This window comes from Megalobrama amblycephala, linkage group LG2 (genome assembly GCF_018812025.1).
Source record: "Megalobrama amblycephala isolate DHTTF-2021 linkage group LG2, ASM1881202v1, whole genome shotgun sequence".
Classification (NCBI taxonomy): Eukaryota; Metazoa; Chordata; class Actinopteri; order Cypriniformes; family Xenocyprididae; genus Megalobrama; species Megalobrama amblycephala.
Window position 1 is genome coordinate 32,274,702 of NC_063045.1, and position 26,917 is coordinate 32,301,618.

At 36.4% G+C, this 26,917-nt stretch overlaps 1 protein-coding gene across 5 annotated transcripts in view; it reads left to right on the plus strand.

Annotated features, from left to right (window-relative positions):
* The window catches only part of LOC125255442 (A-kinase anchor protein 2), a 127,544-nt gene that overhangs the window by 17,122 nt on the left and 83,505 nt on the right, over positions 1 to 26,917 (plus strand). For 3 of the 5 annotated variants that reach the window (XM_048170719.1, XM_048170752.1, XM_048170735.1), the window contains exon 3: positions 7,435 to 7,480. In XM_048170719.1, coding sequence (XP_048026676.1) covers positions 7,435 to 7,480 — 46 coding nt within the window. Of the gene's footprint in view, positions 1 to 7,223; positions 7,328 to 7,434; positions 7,481 to 26,917 lie in introns of those variants that run through there. The other 2 variants (XM_048170727.1, XM_048170743.1) reach the window with 2 other exon arrangements.

Consider the following 26,917-nt stretch of genomic DNA (forward strand, 5'->3'; position numbering starts at 1 on the left):
GATATAGCAGCCCAATAAATGTCATTACATTAGATTAAACCTTAAAGTAAGTGATTTCTGAGAAACACTGTTGAAAGTGGATCGGAATGAACAGCAAAACCCTCTTAGCCAATCAGCATTAGAGGCATAAACACTCATGATGTGGGAGGAGAGAGATTGAGCAAGAGAGAGAATTGAAGAAGGACTGTAGAAAGAGAGATGGCAGAATGACATTACAAAAGAGAAAATGGCAGAGGAATATCACTGGAAAAAGATGGGTTATTATGATCAGGCAAGAGTTTTAGGACCCACGTTAAAATTAGAAAACGGATGCAGAGGTTGTGTTTCTGCTCATTGGTTTTGCTATGTTTCACGAACCAATTTATGTTGTTGCTGTAATGTTAGCTACAGAGTAATAACAAACTCTTGCTTGTATATACTATTGTGTACTGTATGTTCATGTTCTTCCATGTCGTTCATTCAACATCTTCGCTTTATTGTTTATGAAGTGCTTCGCTTCAGCTATGATAAAGAGACATCCACTCTTGATTTGGGTGTTTGTGCATTTTCGGGGCGGAGCAATGAAGGGAGGGGTGTGTATGTTTGGGTTGATTTCAGATGTCAACGGTGTTACTCAGAAATCACTTACTGCACCTTTAAGTGGCATTTATTTTAAAGGAAAATTGCAAAACACACTTTTCAAGAGGTTCACAGTAGTTTAGAAGAATTTTAATAGGTTTTAAATGATAAAACAATACATGTATTGTTTGAAATGAAAATAATACAATTATACCACCTAGATGCTCAATTTGGAAATAATTTTTTGTAACCAGTCACCTGAACCATAAATGACATACACACTCTGCAGGCAAAAAAGCATCTCTCTCCATTGACAACCACTGAAAACGTGTACTGCCTTTGTACACAGTGTTCTATTGAGGTGAGTCCAAATGCTAATGGATAGCGTTTCAACTGATTAGAGATCTCTTTGGGAGGTACAGGAAAATGACAGTATGACAACACTGACTGGTTGCTGGCACCACAAGTCTAAAGCAGCAGACTAGAAAAATATAAATCGAGACCTCCAAAAATCAAGGAATGGTAAAATATCTGCTATGCAATGAAATTATGAAGTTAAAAATGTTAATTCACTAAGAGTTAAGTATTATAATTCCAACTGGCAGCACACAATTTAAAGTGTTCAGAAGAAGCCAGACCAAGAGCTGTGACAGTCTCCAGAACAACTGCAGCCATAAACACAGAAAACAGCAGGCCACTGTTATCATTGTAGGAGACAAACCAGTTTTTTATTGGGTAACTCTTTCTTGCTAAAGTTTTGGATAAACTACTGTTTCCCATTAACACCATTCCAACAAAGCTAAACTATTTGCAAACCATCCTCTTGGAAAACAGCATCTCTTGATCGTTACTTAAATTAAATGAAAAACTATTTCCTTAAAATATTTAAAACATAAACATTTGGGGCCTCACAACTTGGCATTCCAAAAACTTTGTTTGACTTTTTTTTTACTTTTTTTTTTTTGGAATACGCATGAAAAAGCTGTGGCTTGATTTACAGTTGACTCAAAATAATTTACATACTGAACCACTAACTAAACAAGTCATGAATCATGTGTGATTACTGTGGATGATTACTGTGTTTTCAATCACTGTTAACAAATGATAATCATATTCACCCCTAAATCAGTGACTACTGCAGTCTTGACATACAACTTGTGTGACATTGAAAATTTAAACCATAAACCAATATAAGGCAGATAAATTGCACACATTTTACAAGTACAATAAACGATTGTACATTTAAAAAGTAATATAACTATTGATAAAAATGGATCAACATTGTCAAAGTTAATTAGGTTTACATAATGTAATAATATATCTGTAAATGAATAAACTCACCTGCATGTCACTCCAAACCCATAAGCAGAATGTCCAGGCTGCTCTTTTCCATACAACAAAAGTGAACTTGATCTCATCGTCAGTGTGAAACATGCTGTATTCCAAGTCTTGTAGAGTTAGCTAGTTATATGATTGCTAGCTAGTCCACTTATAATTTTGTATGAGGTACAGACTGGCATTTAAGTCTTATATTCGCATCTTTGAAAGTCGTTAACTCTTTGGTAGTCACAAAATGCAAAATTTTTAAATAACCATTGTCAGCCACACTGTACAATTAGCTAATTTATCATTTCAGACAACAAAGCAGATTGTATGCTCAATTTTTAGGGGAAGTTCATATTTTAGCTCAACCAAATATAGAACTAAGGCCTTTTTGCTAAAGACAGATCAGTTGAGACACTGGCATTTGGGCATCTGTCTTACATTTGTGCTCTTGAGAGACAGTTACCAATTTGCCACTTGCTTGTGGCTCAAGAAGGTAGTTTGTGCCAAATGCCAATGCGATCACAGCACTAATGAAGTGCTGTTAGTAAGCTCTCTAAGAGTCTTACTTGAGTATGTTTGAGTGCCACTAGAAGGCATGTGGAAAAACTACTAGTACTACAGCTCAGGTGCCTATAATTTTTGAATATAAGGGTCTCATATACAAACCCGATTCCAAAAAAGTTGGGACACTGTACAAATTGTGAATAAAAACAGAATGCAATGATGTGGAAGTTTCAAATTTCAATATTTTATTCAGAATACAACATAGATGACATATCAAATGTTTAAACTGAGAAAATGTATCATTTTAAAGGAAAAATAAGTTGATTTTAAATTTCATGGCATCAACACATCTCAAAAAAGTTGGGACAAGGCCATGTTTACCACTGTGTGGCATCCCCTCTTCTTTTTATAACAGTCTGCAGACATCTGTGGACTGAGGAGACAAGTTGCTCAAGTTTAGGAATAGGAATGTTGTCCCATTGTTGTCTAAAACAGGCTTCTAGTTGCTCAACTGTCTTAGGTCTTCTTTGTCGCATCTTTCTCTTTATGATGCGCCAAATGTTTTCTATGGGTGAAAGATCTGGACTGCAGGCTGGCCATTTCAGTACCCGGATCCTTCTTCTACGCAGCCATGATGTTGTAATTGATGCAGTATGTGGTCTGGCATTGTCATGTTGGAAAATGCAAGGTCTTCCTTGAAAGAGACAACGTCTGGATGGGAGCATATGTTGTTCTAGAACTTGGATATACCTTTCAGCATTGATGGTGCCTTTCCAGATGCGTAAGCTGCCCATGCCACACGCACTCATGCAACCCCATACCATCAGAGATGCAGGCTTCTGAACTGAGCGCTGATAACAACTTGGGTTGTCCTTGTCCTCTTTAGTCTGGATGACATGGTGTCCCAGTTTTCCAAAAAGAACTTCAAATTTTGATTCATCTGACCACAGAACAGTTTTCCACTTTGCCACAGTCCATTTTAAATGAGCCTTGGCCCAGAGAAAATGCCTGCACTTCTGGATCATGTTTATATATGGCTTCTTTTTTGACCTATAGAGTTTTAGCCAGCAACGGCGAATGGCACGGTGGATTGTGTTCACCGACAAGTATTCCTGAGCCCATGTTGTGATTTCCATTACAGTAGCATTCCTGTATGTGATGCAGTGTCATCTAAGGGCCCGAAGATCACGGGCATCCAGTATGGTTTTCCGGCCTTGACCCTTACGCACGTTCCAGATTCTCTGATTCTTTGGATGATATTATGCACTGTAGATGATAACTTCAAACTCTTTGCAGTTTTTCTCTGAGAAAGTCCTTTCTGATATTGCTCCACTATTTTTTGCCGCAGCATTGGGGGAATTGGTGATCCTCTGCCCATCTTGACTTCTGAGAGACACTGCCACTCTGAGAGGCTCTTTTTATACCCAGTCATGTTCCCAATTGATCTAATAAGTTGCAAATTGGTCCTCCAGCTGTTATGTACATTTAACTTTTCCGGCCTCTTATTGCTACCTGTCCCAAATTTTTTGTAATGTGTAGCTCTCATGAAATTCAAAATGAGCCAATATTTGGCATGACATTTCAAAATGTCTCACTTTCAACATTTACATCTATATTCTATTGTGAATAAAATGTAAGTTTATGAGATTTGTAAATTATTGCATTTCTTTTTTATTCACAATTTGTACAGTGTCCCAACTTTTTTGGAATCAGGTTTGTACATTTCTTCATACCCTGTCAGTGTGGGGTAATTGCTTATCACAAACTGATTCAAATATTCTGTAGTAATTTCTTGCATAAGTTAAAATGGCCACTATTTTGCATTTATTGTGCATTTGTAAATGAGCTATTATTCATTAATATACCTTTAACAAAGGGAAAAGTTAATGTAAATTGTTACCAAGATCGGTTCACTGTTCTACAAAACCAGAAAGTACCAGAAATGTCATTTCTGCCTTCTTCCTGAAATTAAGACACATGAAGGACTAAATACTGTTTTGTTTTCCGAATATAAGACTTTTTTCTTCTTGGAAATACATTTGAATGGGGGTCAAAATGGGCTCATTTTATATTCAGGGTCTAGACTTTTACATGTCAATAATAGTGTGAAGCTCAACTTCCATAGGAATTAATTGAAAATGCTCGCTCTGCGCCAGCTCTGCACACTAAGTATTGTGCGGCGTAATGGATTAGTCTTTTCAGCACTATGTGATCAGCTTAAGGAAAAAAAAAACATTCATATCACCTGGAACAGATAGGTAATGCGGATCAAACACCATGCCAACATCTGTCACTATATATAAAAAAGGTGATAAATCAGTCATTGTGAAATCTATGGAAATGAAAACTACAGGTTATTTTATGGTATGCCATAAAGTGTTTATTTTTAAATGTGATTGTAGGTACATTTTACCAGTATTTTCCATACTTTCAATACAAAAATTAAAATGAAAAATGAAAAATGTGCAATATGAAAATAAATATTAAAAGCATTTTATTTATAAAAGCAAGATTTGGTCCACAAAAATCTATCTATCTATCTATCTATCTATCTATCTATCTATCTATCTATCTGTCTATCTGTCTATCTGTCTGTCTGTCTGTCTGTCTGTCTGTCTGTCTATCTATCTGTTTAAATATTGCTTTTGTTGTCAGCAAGTGCTAAAGCGAGGCAGCTGACTAATAGTGTGTTCCACTTTAAAAGTAATTTGAAAGTCATTTTGCTTCGCATTTACTTGGTCTTCGATTCCCAGCTTTTGGACTGCCGCACATCTGGAAGGTATTACTGTGCCTCACTGGCTCATGGGATGAAGTCACTGTGCCAGAGAAACAATGTTGCTTTTGTCTGTTACGCCGACTGATGACGCTGCAGCCGTTGGTTGGAAATGGAAAAGTAAAGCTTGGGGGGGGGGGGATGCTCTGAAGAATATATAGTACTTTTGAGATTGCTATTAAATCTCTCTAAAATGTTTTCTAATGTATCATGGTCAACAATGAAATGTCCAGGTGCAGGAGTAAGTAACTTCTTAGGTTAAAGAGAGAACAACATTAAGCATTTTGGAACTAAAGTCTAAATTAAATTAGCATTCACATGCATAGTTTAAAAGAATTAAGTGCTGATTAGTAACACAAAGTGCTACAGTAAACAGAATTCAGTTTCACAAACCTCTGTTGAATGATTTATCCTGAACCTCTGTAGAGCTGGTTGAGTCGCACAGCGTCTGAAGTCTGCCGTCTGTGAGCACTGTGTGTTTTGTGGCTTTAAGCCTATTTCCAGTAGTTACGTGAACTTCCAGGAATTTCCTCCATCTACTGATGTTCACTGCTGCTGTAGGTTTTGATTCCGTATGAATGACTGAGACATCATGTTGAAATTCACCTAAGTATTATTTACTGCCTGACAGATAACAAAACTCAACATTATTCTTTATACACAGATACCGGCTTGCAAAGTCTTTCTGTGTTGCATTGCACTGATAACATTTGGAGCATATTGTAGCACAAAAATCACATAGCATCTGAGATTATCAACATTAAATGCATGATAAGACATGTGTTTGTCTACATCAATGATTGTAGCAGTACAGCTTGTATCTTTGCATATATTTACTTCAGCTCAGGAAACAGTTATTTATAACAGCTTATTTGTCTTACATATAGCAGCAGTACTTGTACTATACACACACTGAAGGGTCATTACATTTTGTTATAATTTCATTCACTGAGAATTTTTACAATTCCCATGAGTTTTCCTCTTGCAGAACACTCCAGACCCAGATAGCTCAGCCTTTTCTCCATATAAGGAGTTTTTGTATCCTTCCACCGGAGCTGAATGTGAGGTTGGATGAGGGAAAGCAGTTGGACCCCCATGTTCCCATTCCCTACTGCTCCCTTTGGCTTCACTGGAGAAATAAATTAGAACTAAAGATGTAGCACAGACTTTTGCAGAGACGGTAGACATGATTAGAGTCAGCAACTTCTGCAGATGTTTTTATGCTCGTATGTTGTCATGTTCTGAAGAGCGATGTTATATGTTATATGAAATATGAATAATTTGACATACAGATAGATAGATAGATAGATAGACATTTTCTTTTGTGAGTGAGCTATTCCTTTAACTCATCAGATGTTTTTAAACAATAGCAAAGATTTGGCAGATGTATGATTTTGATTTGCAAACATGGAGTATATTTCCTCTAAGCTTGCAGCCTCTCATATCCCTAGTGTACGGCACACCTTTGTTTTCCATCCCATCAGGCACACACACACACACACACACACTCTCTCTCTCTCTCTCTCTCTCTCTCTCTCTCTCACACACACACACACACACAGGTTTGTTTTGCTATCAAAGTGAGGACATTCCTTAGGTGTAATGGTTTTTATACTGTACAAACTGAACATTCTATACCCCTACATTACCCCTACCCCTAAACCTACCCATCACAGAAAACATTCAGCATTTTTACATTTTTAATAAAACATTGTTTAGTATGTTTTTAAAGCTTTTTTATATATGAGGACTCATGAAATGTCCTCATATTTCATGTTTACGTCGTAATACCAGTGTGATACCCATGTCATCATACAAATTTGTGTCCTCATAAATCACAAAAACGTGCGCACACACACACACACACATAGTAGTCACAGTTAGGTGTGACAGTTTTGTCCTACCCTTAGTGACATCTCTCTGCCTGCTCGCCTGTAACTCTCTTCTAAACACAGGGGGCGGGTTCAAGACTCTGTCATCTGTCTATAACCCGGCCAGTGACGGAGAGGGAGGGATGTAGGAGGGGAGAGAGAGTGAGAAAGAGAGAGAGACAGTCTGGCAGACACATGGCCAGTGAATGAGAAGATCTTGCCCTCAGTACACTGTGTCTTTCACTGGCTGGCTTACTTCAGAGGACCAGGGCAGAGTGTGTGTGTGTGTGTGTGTGTATGTGTCTCTGTCTGTTATCTTGCTCACCTACCGCCCCACGCACACAAACACACTTGGGATTACCAATCTCACGGTTACTGTGAATTCTGCCTTTGTTTTTCCAGGATGGCTGAAGCTGAACTTCATAAGGAAAGGCTCCAAGCCCTGGCGGTAAGTTCTGTGTTGCTTTGTTCTTACAGTCTCTCCAATTTTTTTTTTTTTTTTCTTTAATACTAACATACATTGTTGGTGCCCATAACTGTGCACCTCTATGTTAGAAAAGCATTTCAGTACTAGAGTACTAGTTTGTTTGAAATCAGCCCCAAACGAATGCATGTTATAAACGCTTGTAGTGGTTGGTTTTGTTAACTGATGGTTTTGTTACTTTGCCATTGCTAATGTATGTTTGTCAAAAGTGTGTTCTCGTTACGAGAAGATTTACTATTGACAAATTACTGTATATGAACCAGAGGGCAAGAATTTGAAATGTGGCTAAAATAGAGACTAAATTTGGCACCAGGTCAACCCTTCTGCATAGACCAGAAGTGAGCAACAGATGGAAAACTATTTTGGCTGCATTGCTTACATCTTTGTGATTCCATAGAATACACATTACAAAAATAGTCTGTACGACCATCATGTTAGTATACACTAGGAACTGTCCTAATATACAGTTATCCAATTCAGTTAATGAGAAACACTTTTTTTTTCTTTTTTTTTTTTTTAATGAAGAAAATTTGATCGGTGCATGTAAAACTCACTGCAACAATGCTAGGTCATTCTGATTGGTAGCTAGGGTGTTCAAGGTGGTTGATATGATCTCTAGATATGCCTTCAATGTAACTCTATAGGCAATTTGTCTGTTTTTATAATCAGTATGGCAAAAATCATTAATCTGATGGCTTGGAAAAGTAATAGTTCAACTCTCTTTCAAATCACTAACCTTTATTAATGATGTTTGCCTTAAGAAACACCACTGATTAAAAGTCTGTCAAGTCTAACAATGAAAATTGATTCTTGGCAGCTAGAACTGTTGCAGGCTAATGCCTTTCGGATGATGTTTGCTAAATGGAAGGTGAAGTGTTGAGATAGAGGGCCTGTGGTAATGGTGCTCCGCTCAGAAAGTGGAAATATAAATAATTAAAGTTATACCGTGTCTGGCAGCATCTCAAGCATTGAGGGTTCTCGATACAAATGGAGATAATCTAAATAGAGTCTACTTAAATACTTTGGCATTGAGAGTTTGTTGGCCAGAATGGCAGTTACTATCGAATAGCTCAAATTAAAGCAATTACGTGACAATTTTCCTGCATTTTAGCAAGAATTCAGTGCTTTTATCGCATCTGATAGTCGTGAACATAATATACACATACATTTCTTGACATCTGTTTTTGGTATTAAGTCAATTTACATAGTAGTAATGATGTTGTGAATCACTCTTGCAGCATTATTATGATATCGGCCACAGGCCTGCAACTGCAAATGCATTCAAACGCCTAAGGACACATGGCAGAGACTGCTTCTGGTACTTACAAACCTGGTATTTGGTGTGCCAAGTGTTTGCAATTGTTTTTGTAACATTTTACTATTAAGTTGATACAGGTATGTTGTGCATCATGTTACACCAAGTAATTGCCTTTTTGTAATCTATTCCCAAACAGTCAGTCAGACAAAGCATTTCATATATAGAAAAATTACACTTTCTCACTCATATTTGACCAGAACAGGCTGAAACATTGTGTGGGTTTCCCCTTTTTTAATACTAGGGAAAAAAGTGACATTAATAAGGTGGTGAAACTTTATTGCACTGTCTGTTTTGACGGTAGCTCAATGGAAAGCCCTTATAGTCCCACACAGTACTATTAATGTTGTATGGTTGCTCAATAACTTAACAAATTAAAGTCAAATGGTTAAAATCAGCTTTGGCTCATTGTGTTTTGAGCAGTTTATTCACATTTAGAGAGATTTGTATTAGATGTAACAAGATATAACGAGTGGTGGTTGCCAGTACGGAAGTCACACCACAGTGCTAGAATGCAGTAGGTGATTGCCAAGACATTGTTATGAGATTTCTAAGGTATTCTGAGGGTGTTTAGCATGTTTCTATAGGTTCTTCAGGATGGCTGATAGTGGTCGTTTTCAGGATGTTCTCTGTGGTAGCAAGGTTGTTGTGTACTGGCTCATGTTGAAAGATCGTATGTGCCAGTCTCGATAATGTTTGTGTTGAGCCGCTTCTTCAATTAAACCCATGAATTTCAATTGAAATTTTTTGTCCACCATGAAGACAATCATCCAATTACTTAAAGGTGCTCTAAGTGATCCTGGGTGAAGTATCTTCCTGTTGACATTCAAAGTGTTGTCAAACAAAACAGAGGCTAGCTAGACCCTCTCTCCTCCTCCCCCTCCCCTCCGTGCTTCCTGAAACAGTCATGAACGCACATTTAAAATCATTCTTGTCGGTTATTGGCTGGAGCATGTTTATTATGTTTTGTGGTCCAGGCTGCACCAGTTTGTTTTTATTGCCGTTTTCGGAGCTTGTGGCGACTACAGAGACCGCGTTTTTTTTACAGTGTGTTCAGGGGACAGGCAGCTAGTGGATAGTGAGGAGATGTTTGCTGTATGTGACAAAAAATGTTTTGGCCTAAAAACGCATGACATCACTTAGAGCACCTTTAAAAAAAAATAGATAATAATAGAAATAATAATAAAAAAATAAACCTCTATAGTTATGCATTGATTATGCACTTAAGTGTAATAGTCAGGATTAGGTGTCAAAACAGTTTATTGTGTTTAACTCTTAAGAGTTTATTCCCCAGCACCAGTCTGGAAGTTTCTACGTAACATCCAAATACTTTCCTAGAGTTTAACAAAACTTATCATGAGCATTGTAATTTTTGAAGCGGATGCCATAAAAAATGTCAGTAGTTTTTAAAACGAGCAGCTGTGTACCCTCATGCTGTGTAAATACAAACCAGAAGACAGAACACAATGAGTGCAGCACTGAAAAGGCCTGGGGCTGCATAATTTTGAATGGTCACAAAGTTCTTCATCAAAGAGTAACTATCACTCTGCAGCTCTTGCCTGGTTGCCAACTGAAGCTAAAAAGGTTTGAGCCTGGTCAGTACCTGGATGGGAGACCGCCTTGAAAACTCGGTTGAAGCTGGAAGAGGTGTTAGTGAGGCCAGCAGGGGGTGCTCTCCCCGTGGCCTGTGTAGGTCCCAATGCCCCAATATAGTGATGAGGACACTATACTGTCAAAACAAACAAAAAAAAGCACCATCCTTTGGATGAGAAGTTAAACCAAGGTCCTGACTCTCTGTGGTCATAAAAAATCCCAGGATGTCCTTCAGAAAGAGTAGGGGTGTAATCCTGGCATCCTGGCCAAACTTGCCCATTGGCCTCTATCCATCATCATGACCTCCTAATCATCCCCATATGTAATGAATGTAATGATTGTCTTTATCACTCTTGTCTCCTCTCCACCAATAAGCTGGTGTGTGGTGGTCGTTCTGGTGGGTGTTCAATGCTGCACATTGGCAGTGATTGAGGAGATTCCCTCCTTCCATATGTAGCTCTTTGAGTGCCAAGAAAAGCGTTATATAATTGTAACAAATTATTATTATTATTATTATTATTATAAATGTAGTACCTACAGTATGTGATTTTTGATGCAACAGTAGTGATCCCAAAGACCTTTAATACCAATCCTGATTAGCTGATCCTTGATTAGCTGATTCGGGTGAGTTTAATTGTGGCTGGTGCTAAACTTGGCTGGATCCTCCAAATACAGGATTGAACACCCCTGGATATGGGGATTGTACAAATCCCTAACCCTATAATGAGATGATTGTTTTAGCAAACACCACAAATTAGCACCATATTTTACCGACAACACAGCATATTTTAATATTTCACCCAGGAAGATTTGAAATGTTTGCTGCAACCATTCTATATTTTATTATTGTGCTTCCTTAAAAGCAATGGAAATTTTAAACTGTGAACTGTTGCACATGCATTTTTATCAAAACAGATGCCTGGTGTTGAAACTGAAACTTGCGGTAGTTTGCTGTTCAAAGATCTTATAATGGTCAGTACTTTATGTACGCTGCTCTCATAGAAAGCTTTTAATTTGGACTTGCCCTCGAGAAGGAAAGTACCACAGGACTTTGCCCATGGATTTTCAATTTAGGGTTTCTAGTTTCTCTCAATATTCATCCAACATCTGTGTTACCCCAACCACATATTTTTATCTGGGCTTCACTTGGTTTCCCATGATCTCCAGAACAGCAAAGCCTGTGGGCTGCTTGATGTTGGCCAAGCAGTTGTGTTTTTGAAATGAGCTAAACTAAAAGCTATATCTCAAGTAGATTACTGAAATTTAGTGGAAGTTAAAGGTTGTTGTATTCAAATCAAATACTAGATTCTTCCACATTTATAGCTTTATCACTATTTTTTCATCATGCTGTTTTGCTGGGAGTGCATTATAAATATCAGTTTCTGCATGTGATGAATATAGACTCCCCTGCGTCAACAATGCTACCACAAACTGACTGCATGACTGACAAACCCCTTGAATACCACTTTACTTTTCAGTAAACATATCATTAAGATATAGAAGAACTGATTTTTGGTAGTTTTGCACAGACAGTTCACTGTACAATAAGTAAATAACTTTGCTAGCTAGCTATGTTTCTGGTCCATTGCCTCAAACCACTGGCTGCTGCTGCACAGGACAGCCTTGGGTCCAAATCTGTGGCTTTTCTTTTCAGTCCAACAAGTGAGGGAATGTCGCTAGCTCAAATGAGAAATGGGTTAGCGGGTTGCTAATTGCGGTACACTGGGCGGAGGTGATTGTATGCGAGCATACTTCCCTCTTGACTTAACTGCCTTCTCTCAGCAGTTGTGACTTGTTTACACAGATTAATTTAGTCAAGCTCAGGTCTAGACCTTTGCTATAGGCCTTATTTACACTGTGATCTCGCTAGCGTAGCACTAGTCTCCGACTCAGACATTACACACGCGAACCTCCCACACTCTGTTCACTGATATTCTGATGCATATAGCATAAAAAACTGAAACGCTTTCACAGAGGCAAAAGTTTTATGGGCCGTATGACATATTGATATAACGATATATATATATATATATATATATATATATATATATATATATATATATATATATATATATATATATATATATATGATAAAGATATAGTTCTAAAAATCATTCTAAATATAAAATAATAGCACAGTCCACACAACAACTTTAACAATAATGGCACAGAGAAACAAAATTGTTGGGGGTTTTTTGTTTTGTTTTTTTCAGTTGATGAACAATGAAAACATTGGCAGCCAATCAGAAGCCATCCTGCTTTAAAGTGCTCAAGACGACAAAACTGCAGCGCATGCTTACAATAAACAGAACAATATTGTGCATTTGTTTGGGTGTTAATATAGTTATCGTTATAGTATTTTTATACTTATCTTTCTTGGTGTGAATAGACCTTTAATCTAATTGGCTGACTCCTACGGGTTTTCCGGGAGCCTAGTGTGCGGCAAACTTTAACTGTCTGCCAGGAAACATAAGACGTGTTTACAAGTTCTGACACTGCAACAATGAACGCTTCAGAGGAGCAACTAAATGCTGGATTTTAAAAAAAAAAGTTCATGGCATAGAAACTTTAAGACATCAAGAGTTTTGTTTAAGGCACTTAGTTGAATTTAAAAGAGATTGCATTTGCATGTTTACCAATGAGATATGGGAAAAGTATTATTTTGTGAGCTTGGCCAACCCTTGGGATTCCCAAGTAATCCCATTTTATTGTGTGTCCTCTCACATTCATAATGTAAAATCAGGTGAAGAACTTTACTGAGAAAGGGTTATCAAGAAAACATGAAAGCATAGATAGTCTGTTATTGTATCAACATTTGCACGCCCTTGAACATGACTTTGAACAAAACAAAACTGTGACTTGTCACTTTACATGTCAGTCAGATGGCCTCTTCACGACTAAGTGGGCTGTCCTTGGCCAATTTCAGTGGCCATAGAGCCATTATTTCATTGGTCAAAGTTCTAGCTATGTAATAATTCAAACAGCCATTACTAGCGGGTTAAATTTAGCAGCAGCTGTCTGTAATGATTTGGCTTGGGGTTCGCATATTTCAGGGAGGTGGGGTGGCCCTCAGGTGGGTTTGGATCCCCAGAGCTCTCGGGTGTGGGGCCTCAGCTGCATTTCTGAAACAAGAATTGGGAACTAACTGTGCTGTAACTAAAAGCCTTTCTGCTTACTAGTACATATATCAGTGTCAGGTAATTCAGATGTTTCATGATGGAAACAAACATCATGTGTTTTATTTTAGTAAAGATGAATAGCACTTAAATATTCTAAAATGTTTTAAAATGCATACTTAAATGGTCATTTACAGGGTCACTTTTATTTTGGTTTAAATTGTGATTTTCAATTTCTGTTTAGTTTTAATTAGTTTAATTAGTTCATTTTAATTAGTCAATATAGTCTTCACTTTTGAGTGCCACGCCCACATCTCAACGTCCAAACAACAGCCGATGCACAGAAAAAAAAAGGACCTAACCTACATTTTTGCTTTTTCATTATACTCAGATGTATGCTACAATACAAAATAAAAGATCTGTTGCTACTTCTGGTTCATCACAATTTTTAATTAAATCAGACCATCCAAAAATGATAGAAAAATATAAAAACTGAAGTAATAATCTCTTTAAAATTGAGTTTTGTCAATTTACAGCTTCAGTTTAGTTGACATTCTTTTGCAAATTTCTGTTATTATGTTCCTCACTGCATTTTCATCTTCATAATAGTTTTTGTTAATGATAATAACCATGGTAGTTACTTAATGGAAGATTTTATTCAAAGCAACTTACATTAAAGGTGCCCAAGAATGCTTTTTCACAAGATGTAATATAAGTCTAAGGTGTCTCCTGAATGTGTCTGTGAAGTTTCAGCTCAAAATACCCCATAGATTTTTTTTAATTAATTTTTTTAACTGCCTATTTTGGGGCATCATTAACTATGCACTGATTTACACTCGGCGCCGCCCCCTTAAATCGCGTGCTCCCTGCCACACGAGCTGTCGACTATATTACAGCGCATTTACAAAGTTCACACAGCTAATATAACCCTCAAATGGATCTTTACAACATGTTCGTCATGCATGCTGTATGCATGCTTCGAATTATGTGAGTAAAGTATTTATTTGGGTGTTAAAGTTTTATTCTGAGTGAATTTGAGGCTGTCCTCCGTGGCTAACGGCTAATGCTACACTGTTGGAGAGATTTATAAAGAATGAAGTTGTGTTTATGCATTATACAGACTGCAAGTGTTTAAAAAATGAAAATAGCGACGGGTCTTGTCTCCGTGAATACAGTAAGAAACTATGGTAACTTTAACCTCATTTAACAGTACATTAGCAACATGCTAACGAAACATTTAGAAAGACAATTTACAAATATCAGTAAAAATATCATGCTATCATGGATTATGTCAGTTATTATTGCTCCATCTGCCATTTTTCGCTGTTGTTCTTGCTTACCTAGTCTGATGATTCGGCTGTGTGCAGCTCCAGACGTTAACTGGCTGCCCTTGTGTAATCCCTTTCATAATGTTGGGAACATGGGCTGGCATTATGCAAATATTGGGGCGTACACCCCGACTGTTACGTAACAGTCGGTGTTATGTTGAGATTCGCCTGTTCTTCGGAGGTCGTTTAAACAAATGAGATTTATATAAGAAGGAGGAAACAATGGGGTTTGAGACTCACTGTATGTCTTTTCCATGTACTGAACTCTTGTTATTCAACTATGCCAAGGTAAATTCAATTTTTGAATCTAGGGCACCTTTAACACTAGTTAAAAGTAACAACCTGAGGTTAAAGGGATAGTTCACCCAAAAATGAAAATTCTGTCAGTAATTACTCACCCTCATGTTGATACAACCATGTAAGTCTTTCTTTCATCTTCGGATCACAAATTAATATTTTTGTGATTAAATATGAGCGGTGGAATACTCCTCCATTGGCTTTAAGGGGGTCCAAACTTGTCCGTCCAGAAAGTCAGTGAAGAAAATGTTTAAATAGTCCATGCCACTACAGTGGCTCAACCGTACATTTCTCAAGTGACGATAATACTTTTCGTGCGAAAAAAACAAACAAAAGAACGACTTTATTCAACTATTCATTTTCTCTCTTGTAGGCCTCTGACGTTAGTTCACGAGAGCTCCATGACGCATGCGCGAGAACTAAACTGACGACGGTCTTCTTCTACTACTACTTGTTACTGGCTGCTCACTCCTTAGGAGTATTACCGCCACCTAGTGTTCAAGATGAAGTGCTGGTATAGCCGGAAGCGCTAAACTTTGTTTACAAGCAGGTGAACGCGCGCGCTGTATGTAAAAACCATTATTTGTAAATATGTCGGCAGATTTTGACGTAGATGAAGACTTGAATTTTTTTAACCAACCTTACTTATTCGAACCTGAATACACAGACATTGAAATGCAAGAGATGGAAGAGGCTGCCGCTGCAACACAACCACAGTCTCAAGCTTCCGAAAGACAGAGAGCATTGGAGAGCTGGTGGTGTAAATGTAATCAGTGCCAGGCGATGCCAACTGAACAGGAGAGCATGTGCTGCATCGATTGGGACATTGTCATGCCACAGCTTGAAAGTTTGGATAACGCAGACAAGTGTATTTCGCTGTATAACCGAGGATCCCGGTTTTCCGCCCCTGCTAAGTCGAAGTGTTTTAGAAGTGTTTTTTCATTTGCCTAAAGTGAACTGGAAGAGACGTCCGAGGCCAGAAGGACCGGCTGGCACTTTATCACTTTATAGCACGATCAATGTCGAATTCAATAGCTTACATACAGCGCGCGCGTTCACCTGCTTGTAAACAAAGTTTAGCGCTTCCGGCTATGCCAGCACTTCATCTTGAACACTAGGTGTGAGCAGCCAGTAACAAGTAGTAGTAGAAGAAGACCGTCGTCAGTTTAGTTCTCGCGCATGCGTCATGGAGCTCTCGTGAACTAACGTCAGAGGCCTACAAGAGAGAAAATGAATAGTTGAATAAAGTCGTTCTTTTGTTTGTTTTTTTCGCACGAAAAGTATTCTCGTCGCTTGAGAAATGTACGGTTGAGCCACTGTAGTGGCATGGACTATTTAAACATTTTCTTCACTGACTTTCTGGACGGACAAGTTTGGGCCCCCTTAAAGCCAATGGAGGAGTATTCCACCGCTCATATTTAATCACAAAAATATTAATTTGTGATCCGAAGATGAAAGAAAGACTTACATGGTTGTATCAACATGAGGGTGAGTAATTACTGACAGAATTTTCATTTTTGGGTGAACTATCCCTTTAAGGATGTCGATCAAAGGCACATTGGTGACCAGATCATCCCATGTGTGATTTGAAACTCCAAACTTTTTGTGGCCCCCACAGTCTTTAACCAGTACACTATACTATTCTCACAACAGCTAGCAGCTGTATGGTTCAAACCTTGGAATGCATGTTATGCCAGTTACATTCAATCACAAATGTCGAACATTTTTGCTTTGACCAGAACAGGAAAATAATATGGCAGGTCAACACCTGCTGCTGTCACATGATCCAGTTAGCAATGGCTGAAGTTACCGTGATTCAGTTTCCCATTATTAGTAAACTAAAGGCATGAAATCATCGTCTGTGATATTAAATTTAAAGGTGATGTTTGTAATTTCTGTAATCTAATTGCAAAAGTAATGCTTTTCTGAACACACCCCCTGTTTCGATGGAGAAAGAGACCAAACACATGTCATTGTTTCGGCCAATGTTGCTATATCAAAAACACATATCGTGTTTATAGCTATGCAGCTATAACAGAGTGTACCATATTTCTCTTTATATATGTTTGCGGACACTGTATTCGTAATTCAGTTTAGACATAATTTGCAGTATGTGGTTTGCATTACTGAAATGAGTCACCTGGTTTCACCTGGTTCTTTGCCACCTGGATAGAGGTCCTCGGCATATGTTCCTCATCTAGTTCTTGCAGCATGATGCACACTGCAATGATTGCAATGAGTGCAGCTTTCTACACAGGATATACATATTATGGTTTTAGGTTGTTTTTCCCCCCAATTTCACAGGAAGTTTTCAGGAATAAACTTATTATGAAACATGGAAAGGAAGGAGTTATGTTGCAACGTTTACTGTAACTTATGCAGTCATGTTTACTGTTATGTGTGACCTGTTGCAAGAGCAGAAATCATCGACTTTAACTGTTCAGAACCATCTGTTCTGTTCAGTCCTGTTCACATTGCTGTCTTTATATTTGGTGTCCCAGAAATGTGTAAAATAGCAACTGAAATTTGGATTTTAACCTTTTATTTTATTTTTTATATGTTCCTCTGACCTAGTTGTTGGAGCCTTAACCTTTTGAGTTTTCTAAATTTAAGTCAGACTCTCAACTTGTTACAAAATCAAAAACATTTTTTGCTGTTATTTCTGTCGGAATTTATATTGTCCTAATTTAAAAACATTACCTTCAAAATCTCAGATATGCTGCTTATTCAAAGTTACATCATTGCCAAACAAAAACTAGAAATTAAGAGAGGGTGGGAGAAAGCGAGAGAGAGGTGTGAATGTTGTGCCCCTGAAGCCACAAGCGAATTATCAGCAGCATGGGGGAGTGAGTGAGAAAGTCACACACTTGTATTTATTGTATTTTTCGCAATTCACAACAAAAATTTGTTGTTTTGTCGACAAGCTGGAAGTACTTCCACAGAGTTGAATTTAAAACTGTCATTTTCTGTTACACATGTAAATTTCACTATGATACAAGAGGCAGACATAAGTTGAGTACAGCCAAACTCACTGATCTGAGCCAATCACAATGTCCTGTTTAAAAAGATACAAATTCGTAAAAACAAAAGAATCAGTTCCTATACTAGAGTGAACTCCAATACTAAGACAGAACTGAGGATCTCCCCACCACTTCTAAAATTTCCATTATCCAATTTAGACACATTACATTATAGTTACATTAGTGAAGTTATTACAGTACACCCATCTAATCTTCCAATTAATACCAAGGTTTAAAACCAGCATCTTACCTCTTCCTGTTAATAGTTCTTTCGGCATCCCTCCTCCTCCCCTTCTCTTCTTTTTTGTACAGTTTTGCCTGTTGTGGGGGGGCAATCGGACCTCGAGTAGAATATCATCTCTGATCCCCTCTAGCAGACAGCAAGAAAAGTCTGTGTACCACTTACGCTAATATTATATGGGCACACGACTGATGAATTAATTGTTAACAATCAATCAAGTATTAATAAAACACATGGTGGAAAATTCGGCCAAAAGTTAAGTAGTTTAACATTTTTCATGCAAGATTTTTGGGGAGTGTTATCATGTTACTCATATTCAGTTTTCATTAGATTACAAACACTCATACTTGTTACATTTACCATTCTTCAACACATTTTTACGGGCAAAATTCAGTCATACAGTTTTGGGAAAATTTTTGCTAATATGACTGCAAATTTAAACTGTATAATTGATGATGTTGTTGAGTGATTTTACCTTTTTCATTTTAGTATTGGTTATAAATCAATATTGTTTTTTATAACACTTTGAACTTCAGTATTGTTTATTTTAATATCAGTTAATGTTGTGTTCAGAATGCTTTATTAATGCAGATTGGGTTTGTCATTCTCTTCCAGATAATAAACAAATGCATTTCTGTCTAATTTAAATAATGAACTGCAGACCTTCGCATTGATGTCAGTGAATTAGAAATAACCACTGCCTTAAGCATCCATTACATGAGTTTGGCTGATGTTATTTAATTTTGGAATACATGTTGATTAAACAAAGACACTTGTGGTTTATGTGGTTTAACTGACATGCAAGAAATGCAAAGCATAAAGTTAAAGAATGTTATTAGCAGATGAATAGGATATATTATACTTTTTAAGACTACAGGATCTACTCCTTAAGATTGCCTTCAGAGGTAATGATGAATTTGAGTCACAGATTAATCACTCTGAGATGTGAAGCTTAAGATCATTCTGGTCATAATTTCAAGATGTTGCATAAAGTGCCTTTTGACTGATTTGGATGCTGATATAAAGTGCAAAAATCTTGGCACAGATTCTCACCTGGAAATAAGAACATAGAGAATGAAGGTTTTTGGAAAATTGCCAGAAGAAAGAGAGTTATAATAAAGAGGTTTCTACAGATTTTAACAGAATTTCATCAACCAAGTCTACAGCGTACAGGATTCATCTAGCCTCAAGAAAAAAAAAGTCACTATTTTACAAGGCAGTGATTTTGTGTGAATTTGTACAATGTAATTAGTTCAGAAACATGTGATTTTCAGAAATAAAGAGTAAGCATGAAGGTCCACCAACAGATCATATGAAAATGTACCAATGAGATTGTACCAATTGTACCAATTCACCAAAATGTAAAATAGTTTCGAATTGCCATGAAATGGGTTGAAAGAGACATGTACTGTTACAAAGTGAATACAAAAAAGTGATATAACTAAATATTATTGTTTAATTATATTAATATATCAGCATTTCTTTTTGAAGTGTCATCACTTCAAATGAGTTTCGTAATAACTGCCAAACCAAGAGCACAAAGAACTTCTTGAAGACTTCCTTTCCCAAAGTGCTTTCTGGGAAAACTTTGTCCAATCTATTTTTGTCTGTCCTCTGGGACAAGTGCTTGACTCTAGATAAAAAGCCATCACTAGTAAAGACATTTTTGGCAGATAAGTGACACAAAGAACACAAAAGATAAAGCTTACACAGTTAGTTTGTCTTTGTTATAGAGCATTTCAATCAGGAATGTCCGCATTTCTTGCATTGGAGGCGTCAGTTGTAGGAGTCAACAGTGACACATACTGTGGCGGATTGGGTCATCGGTCACATAAAATAGAGGAAATGGACTGTTTCTTGACCTTAGTGAAAGTTTTGCCATGTGACTCATCGGCTTCAAAGCAACATCCCATCTAGCATACTTTAGTGAGCAAGTAGGCCTACTTGTATGGCATTACGTCTTACCACAGACCACCATGTACCTTACTCTTTGCAGTTTCATTTCAAGTGGAAGCATCTAGCTAAATTCATTACCTGAAATTCTGTTATCTTCAAAATTCATTACCTTAAAATGCATTATCATTAATCATTTTCACAGATTAATATGCAGAAACAACTACAAGTAAAGCAGTAATTGGTTTACTTGCAAGCCTAGTTGTCATTTCGGAAATTTTTACATCAGAATTATTGCACTATCATGTAAGCACAAAGCAAGAGAATTTCACCTCATACGCTTTATTTTAGTGTACTGAATATCATAAATTAACACTCTCTATATCGAGAAAATTGGCAAAACAAGAAGTTTCTCTCAAAAAGCTAAAATAGTGAAAAAAAATATTAATTCCAATAATTCAAAATAAATGTTTTTCCAATCACACTTTATATTAAACTATTAACTTTACCCCTAACCCTCCCTATACTCCTAAGCCCAACCATACACAACCATAAACTCATTAGCAATAAATATGCAAATTCTAAAGAACAACATGATTTGTTATCACAACAGTTTTTCTTTTGTCAAATCAACTTAGATAATTAATGTGGTTCAGATAACATAATATTTTGAGTTTCTGTTGATTAAACCAATTACTTTCATTGTATTAACTCAAACTTTTAATTTCATTGAACTCAAAATTTTAAGGCAACCAGGAAACTTACTTTTTTAAGTTAAATCAACAACTTTTTTACAGTGACACAGTAAATCCATAGTCTTGTAGGTATTTCATGTTGGTACATAGTAGTTAAAGCCACCTAATGTAAAGTGTGACCCTTGTTTCTATTAAAACAACACTAAAAATGACTTTGTATTGTGATATAGAGGTCGCATAAGTGCATTTATTCAGCAGTCAGTATCACAATATAGTCAAGATTCATGTTTGGATTTATTTTTCGACAAAAATAAAGAGATTTTGTGTTTATTTTTTTTAAACTTCATTTTTTAGCTATATTATTGCATACTGATATAGTTAGTGACACCTTTGGCTCACTGTTTCAGAGTGCAATCATTTGGAATATCACATATCATATAGGACAAATACAATGTAAAAAAAAAGATTTTTTAAAGTTGTAAATAAAACATTTTACAGCATCTTTTTAAAAACATTTTACAATGTTAAATATACTTACTCAAGTAATAATAGTAAATATATATTCAATTCAATTGAATATATAATTTGATATATTCAATTGAATATTGAAAAATTTGAATTGAATTAAATATATATAATTATATTCAAATAACCCTAAACCAAACCATAATCCTACCCCTATAGTAAAGGTACGTTTACACAACAGCAATGTACTAAAAACAGAAACGTTTTCCTTTCTTGTGTTTTTAACTTACAGACGACAGTGTTGTCAAAATGATCCCTATTCACACGGATCCGCAAAAATGACTATAAATGCTGTATTATTCATGTCAGGCTAGTAGCTGCCGATGTCCCTTTGTAAAGAAACACTACACACCTATAGACTGAACACATAATACGCATGCGCATGATGTCACCACTTTCACAAATTCACGCTTTTATAATTTACACAGAGACAATAAATCTATCGTTTTCGAAAACGTGCACTTTGCAACCTGTTTTCAGAATTTTGCATTTTCAGGCCCCCAAAACACTGTTGTCATGTAAATGAACGACCAAAACGTATAAAAAAGTTTTCAGTTTTTAGTTGAAAACAGTGTTGTGTAAACTGGCCCTTATTATAGTGAGGCCCACCTAGTCCTCACTATAATATCTACACAATCATATTTTTGACTTTCAACTTATGCTTATCTATGCACAATCACTGAAATCTAGTTTGTTACAAACAAGCTATATCTGAGCACTTGGACTCAGCTATTGTTATATCCTCAGTTGATTTCCAGTTGTTTTTGTTAAACTTTAGGTCTCTGAAAATCTCTTATATTTTGTCTCTAGCAAAAGAAAAAGCTAATGAACTCAAGAGAGGCCCTCGGGTGTTTGGTCTTTGAGACTTGATGCCGTCAGTCGAGATGGAGGGGGTGGCTTCAGTGCTGCTATGCAGATGTTTTCCATTTGAGCTGGGTAACAAATCCTCATTGTTTGGGTCTCACCAGCCCAACAGGCTCAACATCACAACTGAGCATTTTTATTACCTGTTTTCATACTCAACTTACATACTGAATTCTTGACAGATGCTACGGTCTGTCTGGAAATTAGCCCCTGCGTGAGTGATATTTCAAGATGACTGGGCCACAGATTACGTCTCTTGCTGCTGGCCTATTTCTGTATGTTACTCTGAGCTTAGGTATGTGTCAGCATTCTTGGTGTGAAATAGATCTAGCTTTAGTATTCTCTCCAGATGAGAGGGGCGTGGAGTGTCATGCCAGTCTGTAGGTCATGTAACCAGTGACGAATGCACTGCCGGTGTAATTACAGCCCTGCAGTCACATGAGAAATCGCTTGCATAGATGCAGAGTTTATGTTGTTGTGATGCACATTAAAGAATCATCTGCGTTTATAAAGGACAGAACCACAATAAAAATGCATCAAAGTGCATACAGCACATAAATATATTTTTGATATACTTTGTGATTTATTTTAAAGTGTAAAGGGCCCAAATTATATTTTGCTAATATTTTAATACATATTTATGTTTATGCATTTAAATATATTTTAGTTGTTCTTGAAGTATTTTGGGCCATGTGCCCAAAATATATTTTAAAAAATACCAACAAGAATTTAGCTTGGCCTTTTCCAACTGTTTTGAGGTTTATTGTCACTGTTTTGTATCTACATTTATACATCTTCAACAGTGTAATTAGACTTCTGTAGTAATTACTCCATCTAAAAAGTATTGCATTACTTATTGGGGACTTTAAGTAGCAGCTGCTGATACAACGGCAATGTATATCTGTATGTCATTTAATGCCAAAAGCAACCATTCTCTTGCTTTTATTTAAATGTAATTTTATTTTTTATATGTCAAATGATTAAATGATCCATTATGCTCTTTGTTATTGCTTAGCGATTTTTGCGTTCTTTAGCTACGGCAGTTGACAGTTTACTTCCGGTCACTGTTGCCATACCATCAACAGCTGTTTCTTAAAGTCCCTATTACTAATTACCAGTTAACCAATACAACGACAGTCATGAAACTGCTCTTTTAATTCTATCAAATAAATAATATAAAACTGTATAGATTTTTCTTGAACTGACCAAAGAATTTAAAGGCAGAATGTTACATTAATAACATACATTTTAACAAAATTGAGCTGATATCGTGTAGTCTGAATCTGGCATTACAGGTGCCAGAATGACAATTCATACAAACTGTATATTTGGCTGATTAAGCTGATGACTTTTTTGGCCCGGATGAATGAAGTTAAACAGACACATCATGAGCACTTCCAGTTGGCAAGACTGTTCACAAGGGGGCATAACATCTGATGCCAAAACAATCTTACTGTTTCTTTCTTGTGTTTTTCTGTGTTCTTCTGCGTGCCTTTCATGTGTTATTTCAACAGGATGATATTAGTATTCATCAACTCCTTATACATTCACTCTTAGAAGAAAAGGTTCTATATAGAACCTTCTGTCAGGCACTTCATTGGAGGTTCCCATTATGGGGTCATTTTATGGATTTAGTTTTTTATTCATTTTTAATTGTATTTAAATTTTATGAATTAAGCAGCCTGTAAACATGCTTTATGACTAAGAAAAATAAATAAATAAAATGTTAAAAATGTAAGAATCATGCAATCATTTAAGACGTTTCTCCTTACATATAACTTAAAGGAGACCTATTATGCCACATTTTACAAGATGTAATATAAATCTCAAGTGTCCCCAGAATGTGTTTGTAAAGTTTCAGCTCAAAATACCCCACAGATCATCTATTATACCATGTTGTATGTCCATTTTTGAGTGTAAGGAAAAACATGCTGTTTTCATGCATGTGTCTTTAAATGCAAATAAGCTGCTGCTCCCCACCACACTTTCCAGAAGAGGGCGGAGCCTGTACAACTCTGCTAAAAACGAACAAAACATCTGTTTGGTTTTGATTATCATCTCTTTCGTGGCCATGCTAACGTGACATTGCAGTTCTTTGTCATCATGAAAGTTTATTTGCATGCGTTTTAAAGCCATAATAGTTTAAACTTCTTATATATGGTTTTCTGAGTGCACACATCCGAAGCTTGTGCACAGAAAGCTGGCTGTCAGACGGCGCGTCCTGTGAGTATTAAGCTGATTTCTATTACACATTTTATTGCACTTAAACTGTCAAATACACACAAGGTTAATTTTGGTTAATTGAATAACTTTTGTAGCTTTAATAAAAATAGATTTCTTACTTAAATGCTGCTGTTCAATGCTCTGGCAAGGAGATAAACATGGCGGACTGTGTACAGCACACTCAGGGGAGGAGCTAAGTTTCCATCACCAGTTATGGGTGGGGCTTCCCCCTACTAGAGGCACATTTGTTCTCTTACATGAATCTTACCCCCGGTTTCACAGACAAGGCTTAATTCTAGTCCCAAATTAAGGGCCCTATCGTACACCTGCCGCAATTTGGCGCATTGTTGGTGCATTGCTAAAAGGGCCCTAAGTGTTTGAGCGGTTTTAACTGAAAGCTACTTGCACTGACAAATCTTAAAATGTCAGTGCCATTGTTTTGTCTCAAAATTCACACCAGTAATGGTTTTTCTTCTTTTAAGGAATGTTAATAAAAGCTACTTAAATGTCCTATTTGAACTAAGGCCTAATCCTGGCTTATTATAAGCCCTGTCTGTGAAACCAGGCCTCAGGATTCCAATGACCTTTATCAGCTCCATCTGAATTTCTTTTGTTGATAACGGTCTTTCTCTGATAAAGTTTCTCCATCATTTACTGATAAATAAATGTCTCATTGGGAGTTCCAATTCTAGCTAGCTGTGATGGCTAAGGCCACACTTACCTAATAAATAGGCTACTCTATTTCAATTGTTGTAGTTTTCGCCTTATTTTATTTCTTTATGAGAATTTGATTTTGTTTTGTTTTTCTGCTTGTTTATACATTTTCTATGCATTTATTTTTGTTTCTTTAACAATTTACCCAAAATATTGTGTTAGAGGTACATTTTGTCTTAATGCGCGCATTGAAGATCAAATAGCGGGACGACATTTCATTACTAGTGCACGATAGTGATTGAATAAACAACAACTAGACAAAGATATGGGTTTAACATTCTTTATTTATTTATTTATTTAATTGTTTGAATAGCTGCGTATCTTACCCGTGGTTCCGCCTGGATCTGTGACTGCAGCATAGAACAAAGGCCTGTTATTAAAAGAGTGTGGCATTTCCTGATGTCCTTTATATCCTTTGCTTGGAATTATGGGAAATGCAGTTTTTTGGTACCATATGGGTTTGGATTGTTCATTTAAACGTGTTTCTGTAAAGTTCATTTTTGTGTTTGTTTATTTTCATCATTGTTTTATGGTGAATGTAATTTCATATGTTTATGGAGTTTATATATATATATATATATATATATATATATATATATATATATATATATATGACAACTATATATATATATATATATATATATATATATATATATATATATATATATATTTTTTTTTTTTTTTTTTTTTTTTTTTTTTTTTGAATTGAGATCCCCTGTAGTTATAAAATGGTTTAATCTGTTTTGTTAAAAGGGTTGAATTTTCTGTGGCAGAGTTAGTTCTGGTGAGGGATCCCTGGAGAAACATCTGAGGCCCAGAACTCGGTGTACCGATGGATCATTTATTATAGTTTTCTTTCTTTCTTTTCTTTTCTTTTCCCCTCTTTCTTTCTGCACCTGTTTGACCAATACATGACTGTTGCAGTCAATAAAAAGAAAATTCTGAAGCTTCTCTGAATGCCTCCTGAAAATTTTATGGAAGAACCCTTACACTAGTCATCAGATGATTCATGGGCTTTTTTTAAGTGAAAACTTACATGAAAGGGTTGATGTTTTAGATGCCGTGAATATGTTGATATTGTATATTTCTCAACGCAGTTTCATGGTGGTCTGTAATTATATTATGTTTTGGTGAATTGGTGGTGAAATCTCATTTGAACGTTTCCACTCACACCACATTAGGTTTAGTCAGTTTAGTGGTACATTTTCTTACCAAACACATCATACAAATTTGTACGAAATGCAACTTCATTAAATATGTGCGCTGTCTTTGGAGATCTGGATGATATTTCCACATTTATCTAAATTAACAGATGAATAACCACCGCAAATTAAATCACCCATTATATGGGTTATTTTGCAGAAAGGTAAATGCAGGTCACATAAGTGCAAACTTTAGCAATCTTACAAATAATCCATTAAATTACTCTGGAGTAGAAGATAATCAGGTCTTTCCCCTTTATTTACTCGTTCTCAACATGTCAAAATCAGGGATTATGTTTCAGTTAGCATACTACTAAGCTTTTAAAAGAAGACATAAAAAACCATGTAAGCCATTTCCAGTTAGCTTTCATGTAA